The 19,927-nt window shown below is 46.9% G+C and overlaps 1 protein-coding gene across 2 annotated transcripts in view; it reads left to right on the top strand.

Moving 5' to 3' along the window:
• Positions 1-255: 255 nt before the first annotated feature.
• LOC131703207 (DNA-binding protein RFX5-like) overlaps positions 256-19,927 on the top strand; it is a 30,702-nt gene continuing 11,030 nt past the window's right edge. The window contains exons 1-6 of one of the 2 annotated variants that reach the window (XM_059006175.1): positions 256-341; positions 1,790-1,958; positions 3,494-3,527; positions 4,698-4,780; positions 17,516-17,635; positions 18,131-18,247. In XM_059006175.1, coding sequence (XP_058862158.1) covers positions 1,846-1,958; positions 3,494-3,527; positions 4,698-4,780; positions 17,516-17,635; positions 18,131-18,247 — 467 coding nt within the window. In that variant the 5' untranslated portion in view covers positions 256-341; positions 1,790-1,845. Of the gene's footprint in view, positions 351-1,789; positions 1,959-3,493; positions 3,528-4,697; positions 4,781-17,515; positions 17,636-18,130; positions 18,248-19,927 lie in introns of both variants that reach the window. The other variant, XM_059006176.1, reaches the window with a different exon arrangement.

The raw sequence follows: 19,927 nt of genomic DNA, 5'->3' as shown, positions 1-19,927 counted from the left end.
GAAGTGCTGTACAGTGACTTCGCTAATGGCAAAACCAGAAGAATAAACTGTAAATCCAACCAATCTTCAAACCTCTGTTACTAGGCAGAACAACAGAGGCGAATAAACATCGGCGTCATAAGGTTTAGTTACGGGGCAGATCAGCGAGCAATACCCAATCACAATAAAGGTTCTGGCGGAATAAAGGCATCGAGCCAATTGAAATAAAGCTGCGTCGGTATCCATGCAGAACATGAACATGCAACCAATCAGACTAGCGTTTGTTCCGTAGCCAGGCAGACACTTCCTTAGCTATCCAATCATAAAAAAAGCGAAAGGGGATTTTTGCGGTAGTCACTAGAGTGAGTAAGGTACTTTGTTTTTTTGTTTAAGAATATAAAATATAGTTATTTGTTATGAATACAAAAATGGTCTATGTGAATATCTTTCGTATTACTGTTAATAAAGGCAACAGTCTTTTTTTAAGATTTGAAAGCCGTGACGTTTGGAAATGAATACAAGAAGGCTAACAGACCAGTGTGTAATGTTAATGGCATAAAAATATTTGGAATATGTTGACTGGTCTGTTTTGCGTGTACGTGGTGTTAAATACATAAGATTGAGTGCCCATTCACACAATACGGGCGCTTGCAGAAATACATGTAAACGTGAACAGTTCGTGGTTTTAATTGTTTAAAAACTAAACGAAACGCATGACACGATTTAGTATGTAAGCTTGGTACTGTGCAGTAGTATTTTAAAAAGTTGCAATTGTCTGTAATGGTAAATCGCTCAACGAGTTAAATAAAGGAACACATGTACCAAACTGGTGTTAAAATCTGAATCCGGGCGCTGCTTTTATTTTAAAATGGCTATTATTATAATTGGCAGTGACAAGCCTTATGCATTACAGTACAGCATAGCTGTACAAGTCAGCTGCCGGTAGAGCTCCGCGCAGCGTGTGACTGAGTGAGGCTGCGTGATGGAAGTGGAGGCGAGGGGAGCGCCTCGCTTCACTGTGCTAGTGACGCTGTGTGTGACCCGTACAGGGATTCATTTCCATTCGTGTCAGCGCCGTCCTACAAAACCATTGGATAAGAAGGAGCTCGGGTTCGCAAGAAATAAGTAGATGTGTCTACAGTATATTCTGGTGACGTTCTGTAGTATTACTGTAATCACCAGAATGCAAGCGGGGAATTAAAAGTGTAGTAACCAAAGTAAAATACAAACATGGAACTTGCATTCCAAATAACATTCTTAGTTTTGGACAATGTGGTACAGGGTATACCATTTAAAATAATAATAATAATAATAATAATAATAATAATAATAATAATAATAATAATAATAATAATGCATTCTTGTTTTGAATCACATGGTGTTGACTTGAATATTCTAAACATTTCAGTTAACTGGAAAAGTATAATTCGTAGCATATTGGAGCAGTGTGGAGTAGTGGTTAGGGCTCTGGACTCTTGACCGGAGGGTTGTGGGTTCAATCCCAGGTGGGGGACACTGCTGTTGTACCCTTGAGCAAGGTACTTTACCTAGATTGCTCCAGTAAAAACCCAACTGTATAAATGGGTAATTGTATGTGAAATAATGTATAATGTGATATCTTGTAACAATTGTAAGTCGCCCTGGATAAGGGCGTCTGCTAAGAAATAAATAATAATAATAATAATATTGCCTCTCAGGGGTGCAGTAACCCTACTGCTGCATCCCTTTACCTGGAAAACAAATGAGAGAAACATTGTTACACATTGCTAGCTGATTTTGAATTTTAAAAAGCTTTCCAAATATTTTGTAGAATCTCTGGAAGCCCCTCCCTGCGAAGACTAGTTTCCGTAGTGACCAGCTGATGTCATGGCGGAGGATGGCCCCCGGTTGGTGACCTCGAAAAGGGTTGTGCTTACGTCAGAAGAGGAGGAGGAGACAGAACCCAACACACTGCTGCAAAAACTGAAGAGCAATATCTCGTAAGAGCAGGCTTTAACACAAGGGCAAAAACATGCACTAGCTGTATAGCTGTATCTCTCAATGGACTGTGTAGCAGCACACTCTCATCTCTCAATGGGCTGTGTAGCAGCACACTCTCATCTCTCAATGGGCTATCCCTTTTAAAATGTGCAGCTGGCACCCCCAGCATGCATTCTGTGAACTATACAAGCTGCATCTCCCTGTTAGCATCCAGGGCAGCACACTGGACATTTAGACGCAGGGTTGAGATAGTACGGGCTTTGTTGGCAGGTGCTTCCCGATCCAAGGCTGCACAGACTGCTGATGTTTCACCAGGAGCGCCCTCACAAGTGACAGACCTGTGAGGACCACCCTGGAGAACACATGGCTAGTGTTAAGAATGACTTACAACTATATAATACAAAACTAGCTACAGAGCAGAATCACTTATAACTATATAATACAAAACCAGCTACAGAGCAGAATCACTTATAACTATATAATACAAAACCAGCCACAGAGCAGAATCACTTATAACTATATAATACAAAACCAGCCTCAGAGCAGAGTCACTTATAACTATATAATACAAAACCAGCCACAGAGCAGAATCACTTATAACTATATAATACAAAACCAGCCTCAGAGCAGAGTCACTTATAACTATATAATACAAAACCAGCTACAGAGCAGAATCACTTATAACTATATAATACAAAACCAGCTACAGAGCAGAATCACTTATAACTATATAATACAAAACCAGCCTCAGAGCAGAATCACTTATAACTATATAATACAAAACCAGCTACAGAGCAGAGTCACTTATAACTATATAATACAAAACCAGCTACAGAGCAGAATCACTTATAACTATATAATACAAAACCCTACAGAGCGGGACCAGGGTAGAGACTCCTGCCATGTAACTGTCAATGAGGAGTCTGAAAGCGGAGTGATTGATCTTGCGATACTGAAGCACCTGCCAGCCGAGTGCCTGCCGTCAAACACCTTCTCAAACAGCTTTTAGTTTATTTTAGGTATGAGATAATAAAGGTGAGCAATAATTCTATAGATGCATTCATACCTTGTTCAAGGATGGAAATAAGACCATTCCTGGTTTTACAATGAGTTTAATAAGACACACATGAGCTTGTTACCTAAACACTGTGGCTAGTCAAGCTCATAGTAAAACCTGGAATGGATGAAACTGCTATGCAATAGGAGTCTTATTTCTGTCCTTCTTGTTCTGACTTACCCAAGTGAAAATGAATGCATGAGCTATAAAATAATGAAACGTTTATAAATCCTATACAGCTCAGTGTTTTTACTAACCCTAAAATGTCCAGTTTTTGCAAGCGGTCCTGCAGGTTCCCATTTACAGAACACTGATGCTTTGTCAACCACTGTAATTGAATACTGGATGTGAAAACCAGTGATAGAAAGACTTAACCCACTAAATCACGTCTGCAAGGATGTACGATAGTTTAAACCACCGTAAACACAGAAGGAGATTATATGATTAATTCAGTGTTGTTCTTATTTTATTCAACAGGAAGAATATACAGACTAAAGTGGATTCGATTCTGGTAAGTATTAAATGGAATCTGTGATGAGCAGTGTCGTTCTCTACAGTGTTTGTGTGTGTGTGTGCTGATCAGCACTGTTCTCTGCAGTGTTTGTTTGTGTGTGTGTGTGTGTGTGTGCTGATCAGCACTGTTCTCTGCAGTGTTTGTGTGTGTGTGAGTGTGTGTGTGCTGATCAGCACTGTTCTCTGCAGTGTTTGTGTGCGTGTGAGTGTGTGTGTGTGTGCTGATCAGCACTGTTCTCTACAGTGTTTGTGTGTGTGTGTGTGTGTGTGTGCTGATCAGCACTGTTCTCTGCAGTGTTTGTGTGTGTGTGTGTGTGTGTGTGTGTGTGTGCTGATCAGCACTGTTCTCTGCAGTGTTTGTGTGTGTGTGTGTGTGTGTGTGTGCTGATCAGCACTGTTCTCTGCAGTGTTTGTGTGTGTGTGTGTGTGTGTGTGCTGATCAGCACTGTTCTCTGCAGTGTTTGTGTGTGTGTGTGTGTGTGTGCTGATTGACGCTTTTCTCTACAGTGTTTGTGTGTGTGTGTGTGTGTGTGTGCTGATCAGCACTGTTCTCTGCAGTGTTTGTGTGTGTGTGTGTGTGCTGATCAGCACTGTTCTCTGCAGTGTTTGTGTGTGTGTGTGCTGATCAGCACTGTTCTCTGCAGTGTTTGTGTGTGTGTTTGTGTGTGTGTGTGTGTGTGTGTGTGCTGATCAGCACTGTTCTCTGCAGTGTTTGTGTGTGTGTGTGTGTGCTGATCAGCACTGTTCTCTGCAGTGTTTGTGTGTGTGTGTGTGTGTGTGTGTGTGTGCTGATCAGCACTGTTCTCTGCAGTGTTTGTGTGTGTGTGTGTGTGTGTGCTGATCAGCACTGTTCTCTGCAGTGTGTGTGTGTGTGTGTGTGTGTGTGTGTGTGTGTGCTGATCAGCACTGTTCTCTGCAGTGTTTGTGTGTGTGTGTGTGTGTGTGTGTGCTGATCAGCACTGTTCTCTGCAGTGTTTGTGTGTGTGTGTGTGTGTGTGTGTGCTGATCAGCACTGTTCTCTGCAGTGTTTGTGTGTGTGTGTGTGTGCTGATCAGCACTGTTCTCTGCAGTGTGTGTGTGTGTGTGTGTGTGTGTGTGTGCTGATCAGCACTGTTCTCTGCAGTGTTTGTGTGTGTCTGTGCTGATCAGTGCTGTTCTCCCTTCACAGCAAGACGTGCAGCGCTTCTCTGATAATGACAAGCTGTTCCTGTACCTGCAACTGCCATCTGGTCCCAGCGCAGGAGATAAGAGGTACATACAGAGGGGAGACTGGGCTGGGCTGGTATTAAAGTGCATTCATGTGAAGACTTATACAGAGCCCTGGTGAACAGCGCTGTTGCTCTGCTCTGCATCATGGCAAAATTGCATAAGCAATGCAAAGGATCTAAGCTGCAGCAAATCTGAAAGTTGTTATCGGTAGTGATGCTGTGTATAGCAAGCATGTATCTATGAAGCTTTCTTCACCTCTGTACATGTTCAACTATGGCCAAAAGTTTTGCATCACCCTCTATATACAATTAAGTAATTTTGCTTCATAAAGTTCAATGAAACCTGCTGAATAATGTTACGTTAGCATATTGTATTTCAAAATCGAACATGAAATACTGTACTACTATTATGGCTTCTCTTAGACTTTTGCAATGTAATTTTGTAGTTTCTTTGATTACATGATGCTAAATAAAAAAATACGTCTCAATCCTAAAATTCTAGGTGATGCAAAACTTTTGGCTGTAGCTGTATTTCGTATTGTAATAGAGGTGTGCAGCGCTTCTATTGCGATACAAGACCAGAGTGTAACTCATTGCAGCTCAATGAATGGTTCTTCAATGAAGAATAAGTGTGTTTTATAGTTACATACTCTCCCAAACACATGGCATTGTTGTCTGTTAAAAAAATGGCCTGTCATTAAATGTCCATGTGATTATGCATCATACAGCCCATCAGGACCATCACATGTATTTTATTGTGACCTGCTGTGGCAAAGTGCCCCGCCCCTGTGTGCATTTGTGTGTTTTGTGTATGTATGCGTGCGTATGTTAATGTTGGTGTATAGATTGGTACACGGGATATAAACGGGTCTGTGTTTCACGTGTGTTTAAAGTGTATAATTATATTTAGGCACGAGGATGGCACATCACTTCACGTGCAGATAAAATGTGTATAATGTGTGGCACGGGGTTGCACGTAATGAATTCACGTGCTGGGATTCAAGTGAGTAATTAATTAGTAATTGAATCCCAGCACAACAGTATATATAGATGCACGTTTTAGTCACTTGTGGTTTAGGTGTTCGGAAGAGGAGAACGGGAGAGAGAGAGAGAGAGAGAGAGGAGAGTTAAAGATCGTAAAAGTAAAGATAAGTGTGTACTCACCGTGTTTGTTTGTCTCCGTGCACCGTTTGTGTTTAGTGCGTTTTGTTTGTCTTTTTACTTTGGCGTATAGTGCCGTGTCCTGTGTTTTTGTTGTTTCAAACCTTTTATTTTCTGTCTGTTTATTAAATGCTGAGCGCGATCACGCGCTCAGCCTAACCAAAATCCAAGTCTCTGTGTTTGTATTCCTTCCTGCTTCTGGTCTGACGCCACCCACTCTGGCCGTCTTTGTGACACGTGGTGGCAGCGGTGGGATAGCCGCGCCTCCAAGCGTCAGACCAGGAGGGGTCTGGATTACAAAAAAAAAAAAAAAAAAAAAGTAAGAGCAAGAAGAGGGATGGGGAGAAAGAGCTGCAGGAAGCAGCAGAAGCAGTGGTCACCCCAACCAGCAGTAGCCACCCCACTGCCACCGGGTTCCCCACCGTCCCGAGAAATATGGGACTAGTTGGTGTACCCCGAGGGGAAAATGGAAGGCTGGAGAGACGGCTGCCGGGACCTGGAGGACCTCCTCGGGGGCCTCGAGGACCAAGGCTGGTGCATGGCCTGTGGGGTCCAAGGACACACGGTGGCGATCTGCCCCTTCTAAGGTGAGGAGGAGGAGGAACAGCAGCCCGGGTGTTACTGCTGTGCTGAGCCTGGGCATTCCCGCACCAACTGCCCCTGGTACCCCCTCGGACAGCTACCCCAACGATGCCCCATCTGCGGAGGTGAGCACTTCGTGGCCCACTGCCCTGTCCATCAGGAGAGGGAGGAGCAGGGGTCGCCTCAGTCTCCACCACCAGCAGGGGGAGGTAGACTGCTGCTCCCACCGCCCCAACCACAACTGCAACAGCGGCCAGAGGAGCCAGAGAACCTGTTCCCCTGGTGCACCTGGTGCGGAGAGGTGGATCACCGCTGGAGGGACTGCTCCGAGGTGCCACCGAGCTGGTGCGGGCGATGTGAGGAAGGGGGACATGACTGGTCAGGATGCCCCTATGCCAGCTCGCCAGTGCCCAAGCGGAAGGAGCCTGAACGTCCTACGCCTGAGTGGGAGGAGCCCGAACGTCCTACGCCTGAGTGGGAGGAGCCCGAACATCCTACGCCTGAGTGGGAGGAGCCCGAACGTCCTACGCCTGAGTGGGAGGAGCCCGAACGTCCTACGCCTGAGTGGGAGGAGCCCGAACGTCCTACGCCTGAGTGGGGGGAGCCCGAACGTCCACAGCCCAAGAGGGGGGAGTCGGTGCGTCCACAGCCCAAAAGGGAGGAGTCGGTGCGTCCACAGCCCAAAAGGGAGGAGTCGGTGCGTCCACAGCCCAAAAGGGAGGAGACGGTGCGTCCACAGCCCAAAAGGGAGGAGTCGGTGCGTCCACAGCCCAAAGGGAGGCAAGTCGGGGCTTCCACAGCTCTGGGACCCAAGCCACCAGCAGAGGGAAAATGCCTGCTGGTTCAGCCCCAAGAGCCGGAAGAGGAGGGGTTACAGGCCCAACCCCCTGGAAATTTTTGGGGGGGAGAGGGGCAGGAGGCTGGTGTCCCCCAGCAGCCTCTATTCATGCTGCTGAAGGCAGCACGGCGCGCACCAGCCCAGCCGCCACAGCGGAGGGAGCCAGCGCCGCCAGGAGCAGAGGAGCTGCCTCTGCCTCCGCCACCTCCACCGCTTCCTCCACTAGGAGCAGAGGAGCAGGAGCTGCCTCTGCCTCCACCACCACCAGGAGCAGAGGAGCAGGAGCTGCCACTGCCTCCACCACTGCCAGGAGCAGAGGAGCAGGAGCTGCCTCTGCCTCCACCACTTCCAGGAGCAGAGGAGCAGGAGCTGCCTCTGCCTCCACCACCACCAGGAGCAGAGGAGCAGGAGCTGCCTCTGCCTCCACCACCTCCAGGAGCAGAGGAGCAGGAGCTGCCTCTGCCTCCACCACCTCCAGGAGCAGAGGAGCAGGAGCTGCCTCTGCCTCCACCACCTCCAGGAGCAGAGGAGCAGGAGCTGCCTCTGCCTCCACCACCTCCAGGAGCAGAGGAGCAGGAGCTGCCTCTGCCTCCACCACCCCCAGGAGCAGAGGAGCTGGAGCTGCCTCTGCCTCTGCCACCGCCCGGAGCAGAGGAGCAGGAGCTGCCTCTGCTGCCCATACCTCCGCAGGGAGTACGGTGGCCGGAGCCCCAGAAAGGGGAGCTGCCGGCCACGAAGAAGGGGGAGGAGGTCTGGAGACCACTTTCCCCAGCAGCAGTTTCGCTGCAGGAGTTCTTGTGGCCGGAGCCCCACAGGAGGGAGCTGCCGGCTACGAAGAAGGGGGAGGTCGGGGGACCACCTGCCCCCGCAGCTTTTTCGCTGCAGGACGGGACCAACAGGCTGTCAGCCGTGCCACTACCGGCAGGGGTGCTGACAGCATTGCCAGCCAAGGGCCCACTGAAGCCTCCCTTCCCAGCCCGAGACTTTGTCCTGGACTGCTGGGTTTTTAAGGGGGGAGGTGGCCGTTGAGGCCATGTGTGCTGCGCACAAGGGGGGGTATATGTGGCAAAGTGCCCCGCCCTTGTGTGCATTTGTGTGTTTTGTGTATGTATGCGTGCATATGTTAATGTTGGTGTATAGATTGGTACACGGGATATAAACGGGTCTGTGTTTCACGTGTGTTTAAAGTGTATAATTATATTTAGGCACGAGGATGGCACATCACTTCACGTGCAGATAAAATGTGTATAATGTGTGGCACGGGGTTGCACGTAATGAATTCACGTGCTGGGATTCAAGTGAGTAATTAATTAGTAATTGAATCCCAGCACAACAGTATATATAGATGCACGTTTTAGTCACTTGTGGTTTAGGTGTTCGGAAGAGGAGAACGGGAGAGAGAGAGAGAGAGAGAGAGAGGAGAGTTAAAGATCGTAAAAGTAAAGATAAGTGTGTACTCACCGTGTTTGTTTGTCTCCGTGCACCGTTTGTGTTTAGTGCGTTTTGTTTGTCTTTTTACTTTGGCGTATAGTGCCGTGTCCTGTGTTTTTGTTGTTTCAAACCTTTTATTTTCTGTCTGTTTATTAAATGCTGAGCGCGATCACGCGCTCAGCCTAACCAAAATCCAAGTCTCTGTGTTTGTATTCCTTCCTGCTTCTGGTCTGACGCCACCCACTCTGGCCGTCTTTGTGACACCTGCATATCATGATATGTATCGTATTGTGACCTGCGTATCGTGATATGCATCGTATTGTGACCTGCGTATCGTGATATGCATCGTATTGTGACCTGCGTATCATGATATGTATCGTATTGTGACCTGCGTATCATGATATGCATCGTATTGTGACCTGCGTATCATGATATGTATCTGTCACAAAGACGGCCGGAGTGGGTGGCGTCAGACCAGAATCAGGAAGTAACACACAGAGATTTGGAGTTTTGGTAAAGCTGAGCGCGTGATTGCGCTCAGCATTTAATAATTAAACAGAAAATAAAAGGTTTGAACAGACAAAACACGGGACACGGCACTACACGCCAAAATAAAAAGACAAACAAAACGGACTACACAGTAAACAGACAGTGCACAGACAGACAAACGAAACACGGTGAGTGAGACAGTTATTCACTTTTATATTTACGTTCTTTCTTATTATTTAATTTCTCCTTCTCCACACTCGTTCTCCACTCACCGAACACCTAACCCTGAGTGCAAGAAATGTGCGTCTATATATACTATTGTGCTGGGATTCAATTACTAATTAATTATTCACTTGAATCCCAGCACGTGAATTAATTCTGTGCAACCCCGTGCTCGCATATTATATTTTAAATGCACGTGCGTGATGTGCAATCCCGTGCCTAAATACAAATATACAATTTAAACACACGTGAAACACAGACCTGTTTATATCCCGTGTACCAATCTATACACCAACATTTACACACGCAACATACAACACATAACACAAATGCACACAGGGGCGGGGCGCTTTGCCACATATACCCCCCCTTGTGCGCAGCACACATGGCCTCAACGGCCACCTCCCCCCTTAAAAATCCAGCAGTCCAGGACAAAGTCTCGGGCTGGGAAGGGAGGCTTCAGTGGGCCCATGGCTGGCCATGCTGTCAGCACCCCTGCCGGTAGTGGCACGGCTGACAGCCTGTTGGTCCCGTCCTGCAGCGAAAAAGCTGCGGGGGCAGGTGGTCCCCCGACCTCCCCCTTCTTCGTAGCCGGCAGCTCCCTCCTGTGGGGCTCCGGCCACAAGAACTCCTGCAACGAAACTGCTGCTGGGGAAAGTGGTCTCCAGACCTCGTCCCCCTTCTTTGTAGCCGGTAGCTCCCTTTGGTGGGGCTCCGACCACAGTACTGCCGGCAGCGAAGAAGCTGCAGTGGGAGCAGGTCTCCGGACCTCCCCCACGATCTCCGGCAGCGAAACTGCTGCAGTGGGAGCAGGTCTCCTGACCTCCCCCACGATCTCCGGCAGCGAAACTGCTGCAGTGGGAGCAGGTCTCCTGACCTCCCCCACGATCTCCGGCAGCGAAACTGCTGCAGTGGGAGCAGGTCTCCGGACCTCCCCCACGATCTCCGGCAGCGAAACTGCTGCAGTGGGAGCAGGTCTCCGGACCTCCCCCACGATCTCCGGCAGCGAAACTGCTGCAGTGGGAGCAGGTCTCCTGACCTCCCCCACGATCTCCGGCAGCGAAACTACTGCTGGGGTTGGTGGTCTCCAGACCTCCTCCCCCTTCTTCGTGGCCGACAGCTCCCCTTTCTGGGGCTCCGGCCACCGTACTCCCCGTGGTGGAGGTATGGGAAGCAGAGACAGCTCCTGCTGTTCTGCTTCTGGCAGTGGCAGAGGCAGAGGCAGCTCCTCTGCTCCTGGAAGTGGCAGAGGCAGCTCCTGCTCCTCTGCTCCTGGAAGTGGCAGAGGCAGCTCCTGCTCCTTTGCTCCTGCCGGTGTAGGTGGCGGAGGCAGAGGCAGCTCCGGCTGCTCTGCTCCTGCCGATGTAGGTGGCGGAGGCAGAGGCAGCTCCTGCTCCTCTGCTCCTGGAAGTGGCAGAGGCAGCTCCGGCTGCTCTGCTCCTGCCGGTGAAGGTGGGAGCAGCGTGTAGTCTCCTGCCGATGGAGGTGGGAGCAGCGTGTAGTCTCCCCCTTTTTCAGGGGACTGGTGCTGCTCTGCCTCTCTTGCAGCGGACTGGTGCGGCTCTGCTTCTGAAGGGGAAACCAGCAGGCATTCTTCCTCTGCTGGTTGTGCTGGGGAAACCAGCAGGCATTCTTCCTCTGCTGGTTGTGCTGGGGAAACCAGCAGGCATTCTTCCTCTGCTGGTTGGGCTGGGGAAACCAGCAGGCATTCTTCCTCTGCTGGTGAAGGTGGGAACAGCTGCCTCTCAGGCTTCGGATTCCCGCGGTCCCCCCGTCTGGGCGCTGGACGCTCGCGGTCCCCCCGTCTGGGCGCTGGACGCTCGCGGTCCCCCCGTCTGGGCGCTGGTTCCTCCTCTTCATACTGGGTGGGGCATATGGCTAACGTGTGCCCATAAGCCCCACAGCCAGGGCATAACTCTGCTGCGAGGTTCTTTAAAAAAACCTCCCAGCCATCATCCTCGACCTCCTCCCTTTTGGGCTGTGGACACTCGGGTTCCCCCCACTCAGGCGTAGGACGTTCGGGTTCCTCCCACTCAGGCGTAGGACGTTCGGGTTCCTCCCACTCAGGCGTAGGACGCTCAGGCTCCTCCCACTCGGGCTGTGGACGCTCAGGCTCCTCCCACTCGGGCTGTGGACGCTCAGGCTCCTCCCACTCGGGCTGTGGACGCTCAGGCTCCTCCCACTCGGGCTGTGGACGCTCAGGCTCCTCCCACTCGGGCTGTGGACGCTCAGGCTCCTCCCACTCGGGCTGTGGACGCTCAGGCTCCTCCCACTCGGGCTGTGGACGCTCAGGCTCCTCCCGCTCAGGTACTGGAGAGGGCAGCGACTGCTCCTCTCCCTCTTGCTCACTGGAAGGCATCCCTCCCATGTCTGCAGCTAGGTAACCCAGCACCACAATGGTGAGGTCACGAACGGATGCCGGGTTGTGCTGTTGCTCCCAGTCCTCCCATCGTTTCCCATCTCGCATCTGCAGTGCGTGAATAACCATGGGGAGGTCACTGGCGAAGTTCCCCTCGGGGTGCACCAGCCAGTCCCATATTTCCCGGGACGGTGGGGAACCCGGTGGCAGTGGGGGTAGAGGGGTGGCTACTGCCCCGTTGTGGCTGTTCTCCTCCCAGCCCGGCATGCAGGATGAGGGCTGCAGCTGTTGTTGTTGCTGCTTCTGCTGCTTCCTGCAGCTCTTTCTTCCCATCCTCGCTTTACTATTTTTTTTTTTTTTTTTTTTCACAAAACCCCCTCTCCTGGTCTGACGCTTGGAGGCGCTATTATCCCACGATGACACCACGTGTCACAAAGACGGCCGGAGTGGGTGGCGTCAGACCAGAATCAGGAAGTAACACACAGAGATTTGGAGTTTTGGTAAAGCTGAGCGCGTGATTGCGCTCAGCATTTAATAATTAAACAGAAAATAAAAGGTTTGAACAGACAAAACACGGGACACGGCACTACACGCCAAAATAAAAAGACAAACAAAACGGACTACACAGTAAACAGACAGTGCACAGACAGACAAACGAAACACGGTGAGTGAGACAGTTATTCACTTTTATATTTACGTTCTTTCTTATTATTTAATTTCTCCTTCTCCACACTCGTTCTCCACTCACCGAACACCTAACCCTGAGTGCAAGAAATGTGCGTCTACAGTGCCTTGCGAAAGTATTCGGCCCCCTTGAACTTTGCGACCTTTTGCCACATTTCAGGCTTCAAACATAAAGATATGAAACTGTAATTTTTTGTGAAGAATCAACAACAAGTGGGACACAATCATGAAGTGGAACGAAATTTATTGGATATTTCAAACTTTTTTAACAAATAAAAAACTGAAAAATTGGGCGTGCAAAATTATTCAGCCCCCTTAAGTTAATACTTTGTAGCGCCACCTTTTGCTGCGATTACAGCTGTAAGTCGCTTGGGATATGTCTCCATCAGTTTTGCACATCGAGAGACTGAAATTTTTGCCCATTCCTCCTTGCAAAACAGCTCGAGCTCAGTGAGGTTGGATGGAGAGCATTTGTGAACAGCAGTTTTCAGTTCTTTCCACAGATTCTCGATTGGATTCAGGTCTGGACTTTGACTTGGCCATTCTAACACCTGGATATGTTTATTTGTGAACCATTCCATTGTAGATTTTGCTTTATGTTTTGGATCATTGTCTTGTTGGAAGACAAATCTCCGTCCCAGTCTCAGGTCTTTTGCAGACTCCATCAGGTTTTCTTCCAGAATGGTCCTGTATTTGGCTCCATCCATCTTCCCATCAATTTTAACCATCTTCCCTGTCCCTGCTGAAGAAAAGCAGGCCCAAACCATGATGCTGCCACCACCATGTTTGACAGTGGGGATGGTGTGTTCAGGGTGATGAGCTGTGTTGCTTTTACGCCAAACATAACGTTTTGCATTGTTGCCAAAAAGTTCGATTTTGGTTTCATCTGACCAGAGCACCTTCTTCCACATGTTTGGTGTGTCTCCCAGGTGGCTTGTGGCAAACTGTAAACGACACTTTTTATGGATATCTTTAAGAAATGGCTTTCTTCTTGCCACTCTTCCATAAAGGCCAGATTTGTGCAGTATACGACTGATTGTTGTCCTATGGACAGAGTCTCCCACCTCAGCTGTAGATCTCTGCAGTTCATCCAGAGTGATCATGGGCCTCTTGGCTGCATCTCTGATCAGTCTTCTCCTTGTATGAGCTGAAAGTTTAGAGGGACGGCCAGGTCTTGGTAGATTTGCAGTGGTCTGATACTCCATCCATTTCAATATTATCGCTTGCACAGTGCTCCTTGGGATGTTTAAAGCTTGGGAAATCTTTTTGTATCCAAATCCGGCTTTAAACTTCTCCACAACAGTATCTCGGACCTGCCTGGTGTGTTCCTTGTTCTTCATGATGCTCTCTGCGCTTTAAACGGACCTCTGAGACTATCACAGTGCAGGTGCATTTATACGGAGACTTGATTACACACAGGTGGATTCTATTTATCATCATTAGTCATTTAGGTCAACATTGGATCATTCAGAGATCCTCACTGAACTTCTGGAGAGAGTTTGCTGCACTGAAAGTAAAGGGGCTGAATAATTTTGCACGCCCAATTTTTCAGTTTTTTATTTGTTAAAAAAGTTTGAAATATCCAATAAATTTCGTTCCGCTTCATGATTGTGTCCCACTTGTTGTTGATTCTTCACAAAAAATTACAGTTTCATATCTTTATGTTTGAAGCCTGAAATGTGGCAAAAGGTCGCAAAGTTCAAGGGGGCCGAATACTTTCGCAAGGCACTGTATATATACTATTGTGCTGGGATTCAATTACTAATTAATTATTCACTTGAATCCCAGCACGTGAATTAATTCTGTGCAACCCCGTGCTCGCATATTATATTTTAAATGCACGTGCGTGATGTGCAATCCCGTGCCTAAATACAAATATACAATTTAAACACACGTGAAACACAGACCTGTTTATATCCCGTGTACCAATCTATACACCAACATTTACACACGCAACATACAACACATAACACAAATGCACACAGGGGCGGGGCGCTTTGCCACAGTATCGTATTGTGACCTGCGCATCATGTATTTTATTGTGACCTGCGTATCGTGATATGCATCGTATTGTGACCTGCGTATCGTGATATGCATCGTATTGTGACCTGCGTATCGTGATATGCATCGTATTGTGACCTGCGTATCATGATATGTATCTGTGGCAATGTGCCCCGCCCCTGTGTGCTTATTATGTGTTGTATGGTGCGTGCGTGTGTTAATGTTGGTGTATAGATTGGTACACGGGATATAAACGGGTCTGTGTTTCACGTGTGATTTAAAAAGTGTAGATTTGTATTTAGGCACGAGGAGGGCACAAATCACTTCACGTGCTGGTTAAATGTAATATGTGAGCACGGGATTGCAAAGAATTAATTCACGTGCTGGGATTCAAGTGAGTAATTAATTAGTAATTGAATCCCAGCACAACAGTATATATAGATGCACATTTCTGTCACTCGGGGTTGGGTGTTCGAGAGTGGAGAACGGGTGAGAGAGAAGGAGAACGTAAAGTAAAGGAAAATAATAATCTATAAGTGTTTGTACTCACCGTGTTTGTTTGTCTCTCCGTGCACCGTTTGTTAAGTGTTTAGTACGTTTTGTTTGTCTCTTTATTTTGGCGTGAAGTGCCGTGTCCTGTGTTTTTGTTGTTTCAAACCTTTTATTTTCTGTTCTGTTATTAAATGCTGAGCGTGATATGCATCGTATTGTGACATGCGTATCGTGATATGCATCGTATTGTGACCTGCGTATCGTGATATGCATCGTATTGTGACCTGCGTATCGTGATGTGCATCGTATTGTGACCTGCGTATCGTGATATGCATCGTATTGTGACATGCGTATCGTGATATGCATCGTATTGTGACCTGCGTATCGTGATGTGCATCGTATTGTGACCTGCGTATCGTGATATGCATCGTATTGTGACCTGCGTATCGTGATATGCATCATATTGTGACCTGCGTATCGTGATATGCATCGTATTGTGACATGCGTATCGTGATATGCATCGTATTGTGACCTGCGTATCGTGATATGCATCGTAGTGTGACCTGCGTATCGTGATATGCATCGTATTGTGACCTGCGTATCGTGATATGCATCATATTGTGACCTGCGTATCATGATATGCATCGTATTGTGACCTGCGTATCATGATATGCATCGTATTGTGACCTGCGTATCGTGATATGCATCGTATTGTGACCTGCGTATCGTGATATGCATCGTATTGTGACATGCGTATCGTGATATGCATCGTATTGTGACCTGCGTATCGTGATATGCATCGTATTGTGACCTGCGTATCGTGATATGCATCGTATTGTGACCTGCGTATCGTGATATGCATCGTATTGTGACCTGCTGTGGCAGTCTGGCTCGCAGTGGTGACGTCACGGACCAGGAAGTAGAAACCAAAACAATGGATGGGCGGTTAAAGCTGAGTGCAATGGCACTCAGCGTATTTATTAATAAACAAAATATTTAAACAAACCAACAAAACACAAAACAAAAGGGCACGAGGGCCAAACGAATAAACAAACAAACAAGTAAGTGTCGTGCTGGCTAATCCAGCACGTTTTAGCAATTGTTTTTCGAATGTTGCTCGCTCTCTCCGCTCCCCGTACTCTCCTCTGTACACCCAACAACCTCGAGTGCAGAGAGCTGCAGGTTTATATACTCTGGCCGAGGGATTAACTAGTTGGTAATTATCTTATTATCCCTCGGCCAGAGTCTGCACGCGTTTGGTAATGATGCATGACTGTCAGCTAGTTAAATAATCAGTAGCTGATCAGCCACGCATCCTCACGGGGTTTTTAAATATAATAATAAAAGACGCGGCGCTTTTACCCGCGCCGCAAACAAAAATACAAATAATAATACATAGGGGCGGGACACTCCGCCACACCTGCGTATCGTGATATGCATCGTATTGTGACCTGCATATCGTGATATGCATCGTATTGTGACTTGCGCATCATGTATTGTATTGTATTGTATTGTATTGTATTGTATTGTATTGTGAATTGCGCATCGTGATATGTATTGCATCATGACATTAGGGTATTATTACACCCCTAATACATTTATATCTATAGAATTTCCTATAGGATGCTGAACGAAGCTGGTTTTTGATACATGCTGACCTTTATTTGGGTGAAAATCAGCCTGTGCCCGTCTGTTACACTTCCTGCACTTCCTAGATCACTGGGAGGGTGTGAGGGTCTCCACAGCTTCCTGTCTAACCAGCAAGCTGCTCCCCTGAGTGACCCGTGACACGCTTGACCCCAAGGCATGCAAACTGGCAGCTTCCTTCCAGCTCTCATCACAACTGCACACTGTGTGCGATTACTGGGATCACGTCATTGGCTGTAACCCCTTCCAGCCCGTTGACATGTGTGGCAGGCTGGTTCGCAGTGGTGAAGTGTGGTGACGTCACGGACCAGGGAGTAACTGAATCAAAACAGTGGATGGGCGGGTGAAGCTGAATGCAGTGGCACTCAGCGTGGATTTATTAAATAAACAAACCAAAAACAAAAGATTTAAACAATAACAAAACACAAAACAAAAAGGCGCGATGGCCAAACAAACAGAAAGACGTATATTTTTAAATATAGCAATTGTTCTTTTTATATTCTCCTCGCGCGCTCTCTCTCTCCGCTCTCCCGTACTCTCCTCTCTACACTCAACAACCAACCCCGCAGCACGGACAGCTGCCGGTTCTTATACTCTGGCCGAGGGGTTAACTAGCTGTTAATTATCTTATTACCCCTCGGCCACAGTCTGCACGAGTTTAGTAAGGATGCATGACTGTCAGCTAGTCAAATAATCAGTAGCTGATCAGTCATGCATCCTCACAGGGTTTTAAATTATAAAAACAATAACAAAAAGACGCGGCGCTTTTACCTGCGCCGCAAACAAAAATACAAATAATAATAAATAAATACATAGGGGCGGGACACTCCACCACAACATGGTTTTGAATTTCTTTCTAACATGTTTCACAGCAGTGATCTGAGCGCCTTCAACAATGCAGACCAGCTCCACGCTTGCAGCTGGATCCGGAGCCACTTGGAGGAGCACACAGACACCTGCCTGCCCAAACAGGACGTGTACGAGTCCTACAAGTGAGTGGGAGCCAGGGGTAGGGGACAGGGGCTGAGAGTATCACAGCCTGTCCGCCTGTCCACACACCCGTCCATACAAAAGTCATGCTTTTGTTTTATACAACATTTAGGACTTCTAACACCTTTTTTTGTTGTTCATTTTCAAAAAAGTGGGACTTATCAATGACCTGCACTCCTGGGAGTTATAATAGGCGTAGTCTGCCTCCACTTCTGCAGCTGTGGACAAAATGTTTGCATCACTTAGAATTTTAGGATTGCGACATGATAAAAATAAAAAAAATAAACTATATCAACATAACTCAGATCTTTTATTTAATGTCATGAAACTGCAAAATGGTATCGCAGGAGTCTACTGGAAGCCATAATAGTAATACACTATTTCATGTTAGACTTCGAAATGTCACGTTGAGGGGAGTTCTGAACCCCAGGGTTGGGTGCAGCAGGGCTGGTGTGTGTTTCTAACCCTGCTCCCATTGCTCTTGTGTTCCCCCTCAGGAGATACTGTGATAACCTGCAGTACCGGGCTCTCAGTGCTGCTAACTTCGGGAAGATCATCCGGGACGTGTTCCCCAATATCAAAGCCAGGAGGCTGGGAGGAAGAGGACAGTCCAAATATCCTTTTACCCCTGCTTGTTGTTTTTATTTGTATTTCATGTATTTTAATACTTAATTATGTTGCCAACCTCACCTCTCAGAGTGCCGTATTTATTTTTGGTCCGACTTCTCCTTCGTCGTGAATCCTGTTGATTGCGCGCCTGCTATTCAGTTGTTCTTTGCTTCTGACCAAAACCATCTGGAGGCGGAGCTATCCAAGCAGAGGAAAATCAAATGAAACAAGCCTCAATCAAACCTGAGGCTGTCCTATTGGCCCTGGCTAGCTCCGCCCCCCTCGATCACAGCGTCAGCTCAGAAACGACTCAGCTGAAGTTGGAGAATCCTGTTGTATAATTAACAGGATTCATGGTGTTCCAATGCAGACCCGAATCAAGTACGTTACTCTAAAACAGTGGTTTTCAAACTTAAACAATGCAGCCCATACACAAGGGTATGTTATTCTGTATTTTAAAATGAACACAGACACAAATTTAAGCGGGTCATTTAAAAAAATAAAATAAACAGGCCTCAATTTGCTGGCTTAGAAGGCACACAGGGAAGGAAGAGGGGCTAGAGTCGAGCCAATCACTGTTCATGGAACACTGCTGTTAAACTAATTAAATCTAATAAAATTCAAACTAAAAATGCTATGTCAAATTATTTCAAAATCCAGTTAAATAAGCAAAACGAGTCCAAAAACAGGTTATGCTTTTGAAAAACAAAACTAGAGTTCTAATTTAAAACAAAATCAGAAAGCAATTCTCAACAAAAGTTGCGCATTTCTTCCAACAAATGCAGAAGTGTAGAGAGAAAACAAACGGGGCATTCTGCATAAAAACAATTTAAAATTTACAAATGCAGGCATTTAAAAAAAAATCAGGTAGCATGCAGAACTGTGAATATTGAATAACACATTGAATATGTTTTTTTTTTTAAATTTATTTAACTGGAATGTTATCGTTTAACACTTGAACGGCACATTTAAGATGCTATGTGTTTCATGTGCAGTATGGAATCCAGCCAGAACATTATTTTGAAGTGAATATTTCCAAAAGCTAAATGTGATGAAAGTAGAAAGGTGACCTTTATATCATGCAGTCAAAATGACTTTTAGCAAAATGCTTCCATGTTAGTGTTTCGTGCAGTCGTCTGTTCATGTGAATCAGCTGCCAGACAGCTTGTTGATGGGCACTCGCTGTATGATATGAACACACTCAATAGGTCTGGAGCAGGGAATCCAATTCCAGACACTTCCCCATCCCAGGAGTTAGGGATTGATTGCTTTGTTTATTTTAATCCTGAGATTCCATGTTTGTAATAATAATAATAATAATAATACTGTGCCTTTGCTTTTATTAGCCTAATAATTAGCTGTGTACATGCGTAGGCTAATGCATTCACTCGACAAAGGAGTCACAGTCGTGTCGCTCCAGCTCCAGCGCAGTGATTTCTCTGTCTAAGCAGGGCGGCACAGCTGCCTTCTCAACTCAATAATACTGTTATTTAAAAACATAAACTTAGATAAAACACACTGAACTGATTAAACTACAAACAATGAACATTTAAACTCCAGAAAGTAAACGTACCTAGAAATACACATTTTTAAAAGAGGCAACATCGTACAATGATTATTATTATTTTTTAAGACTGCAGAACCCCCGCCCTGCTGTTTAAATATGTAGTTTAGCCATGTGCGCT

This window comes from Acipenser ruthenus, chromosome 32, assembly GCF_902713425.1.
Source record: "Acipenser ruthenus chromosome 32, fAciRut3.2 maternal haplotype, whole genome shotgun sequence".
Taxonomy (NCBI): domain Eukaryota; kingdom Metazoa; phylum Chordata; class Actinopteri; order Acipenseriformes; family Acipenseridae; genus Acipenser; species Acipenser ruthenus.
The sequence above is the reverse complement of the archived record's forward strand: the minus strand, read 5'-3'. Positions and strand labels throughout refer to the sequence as shown.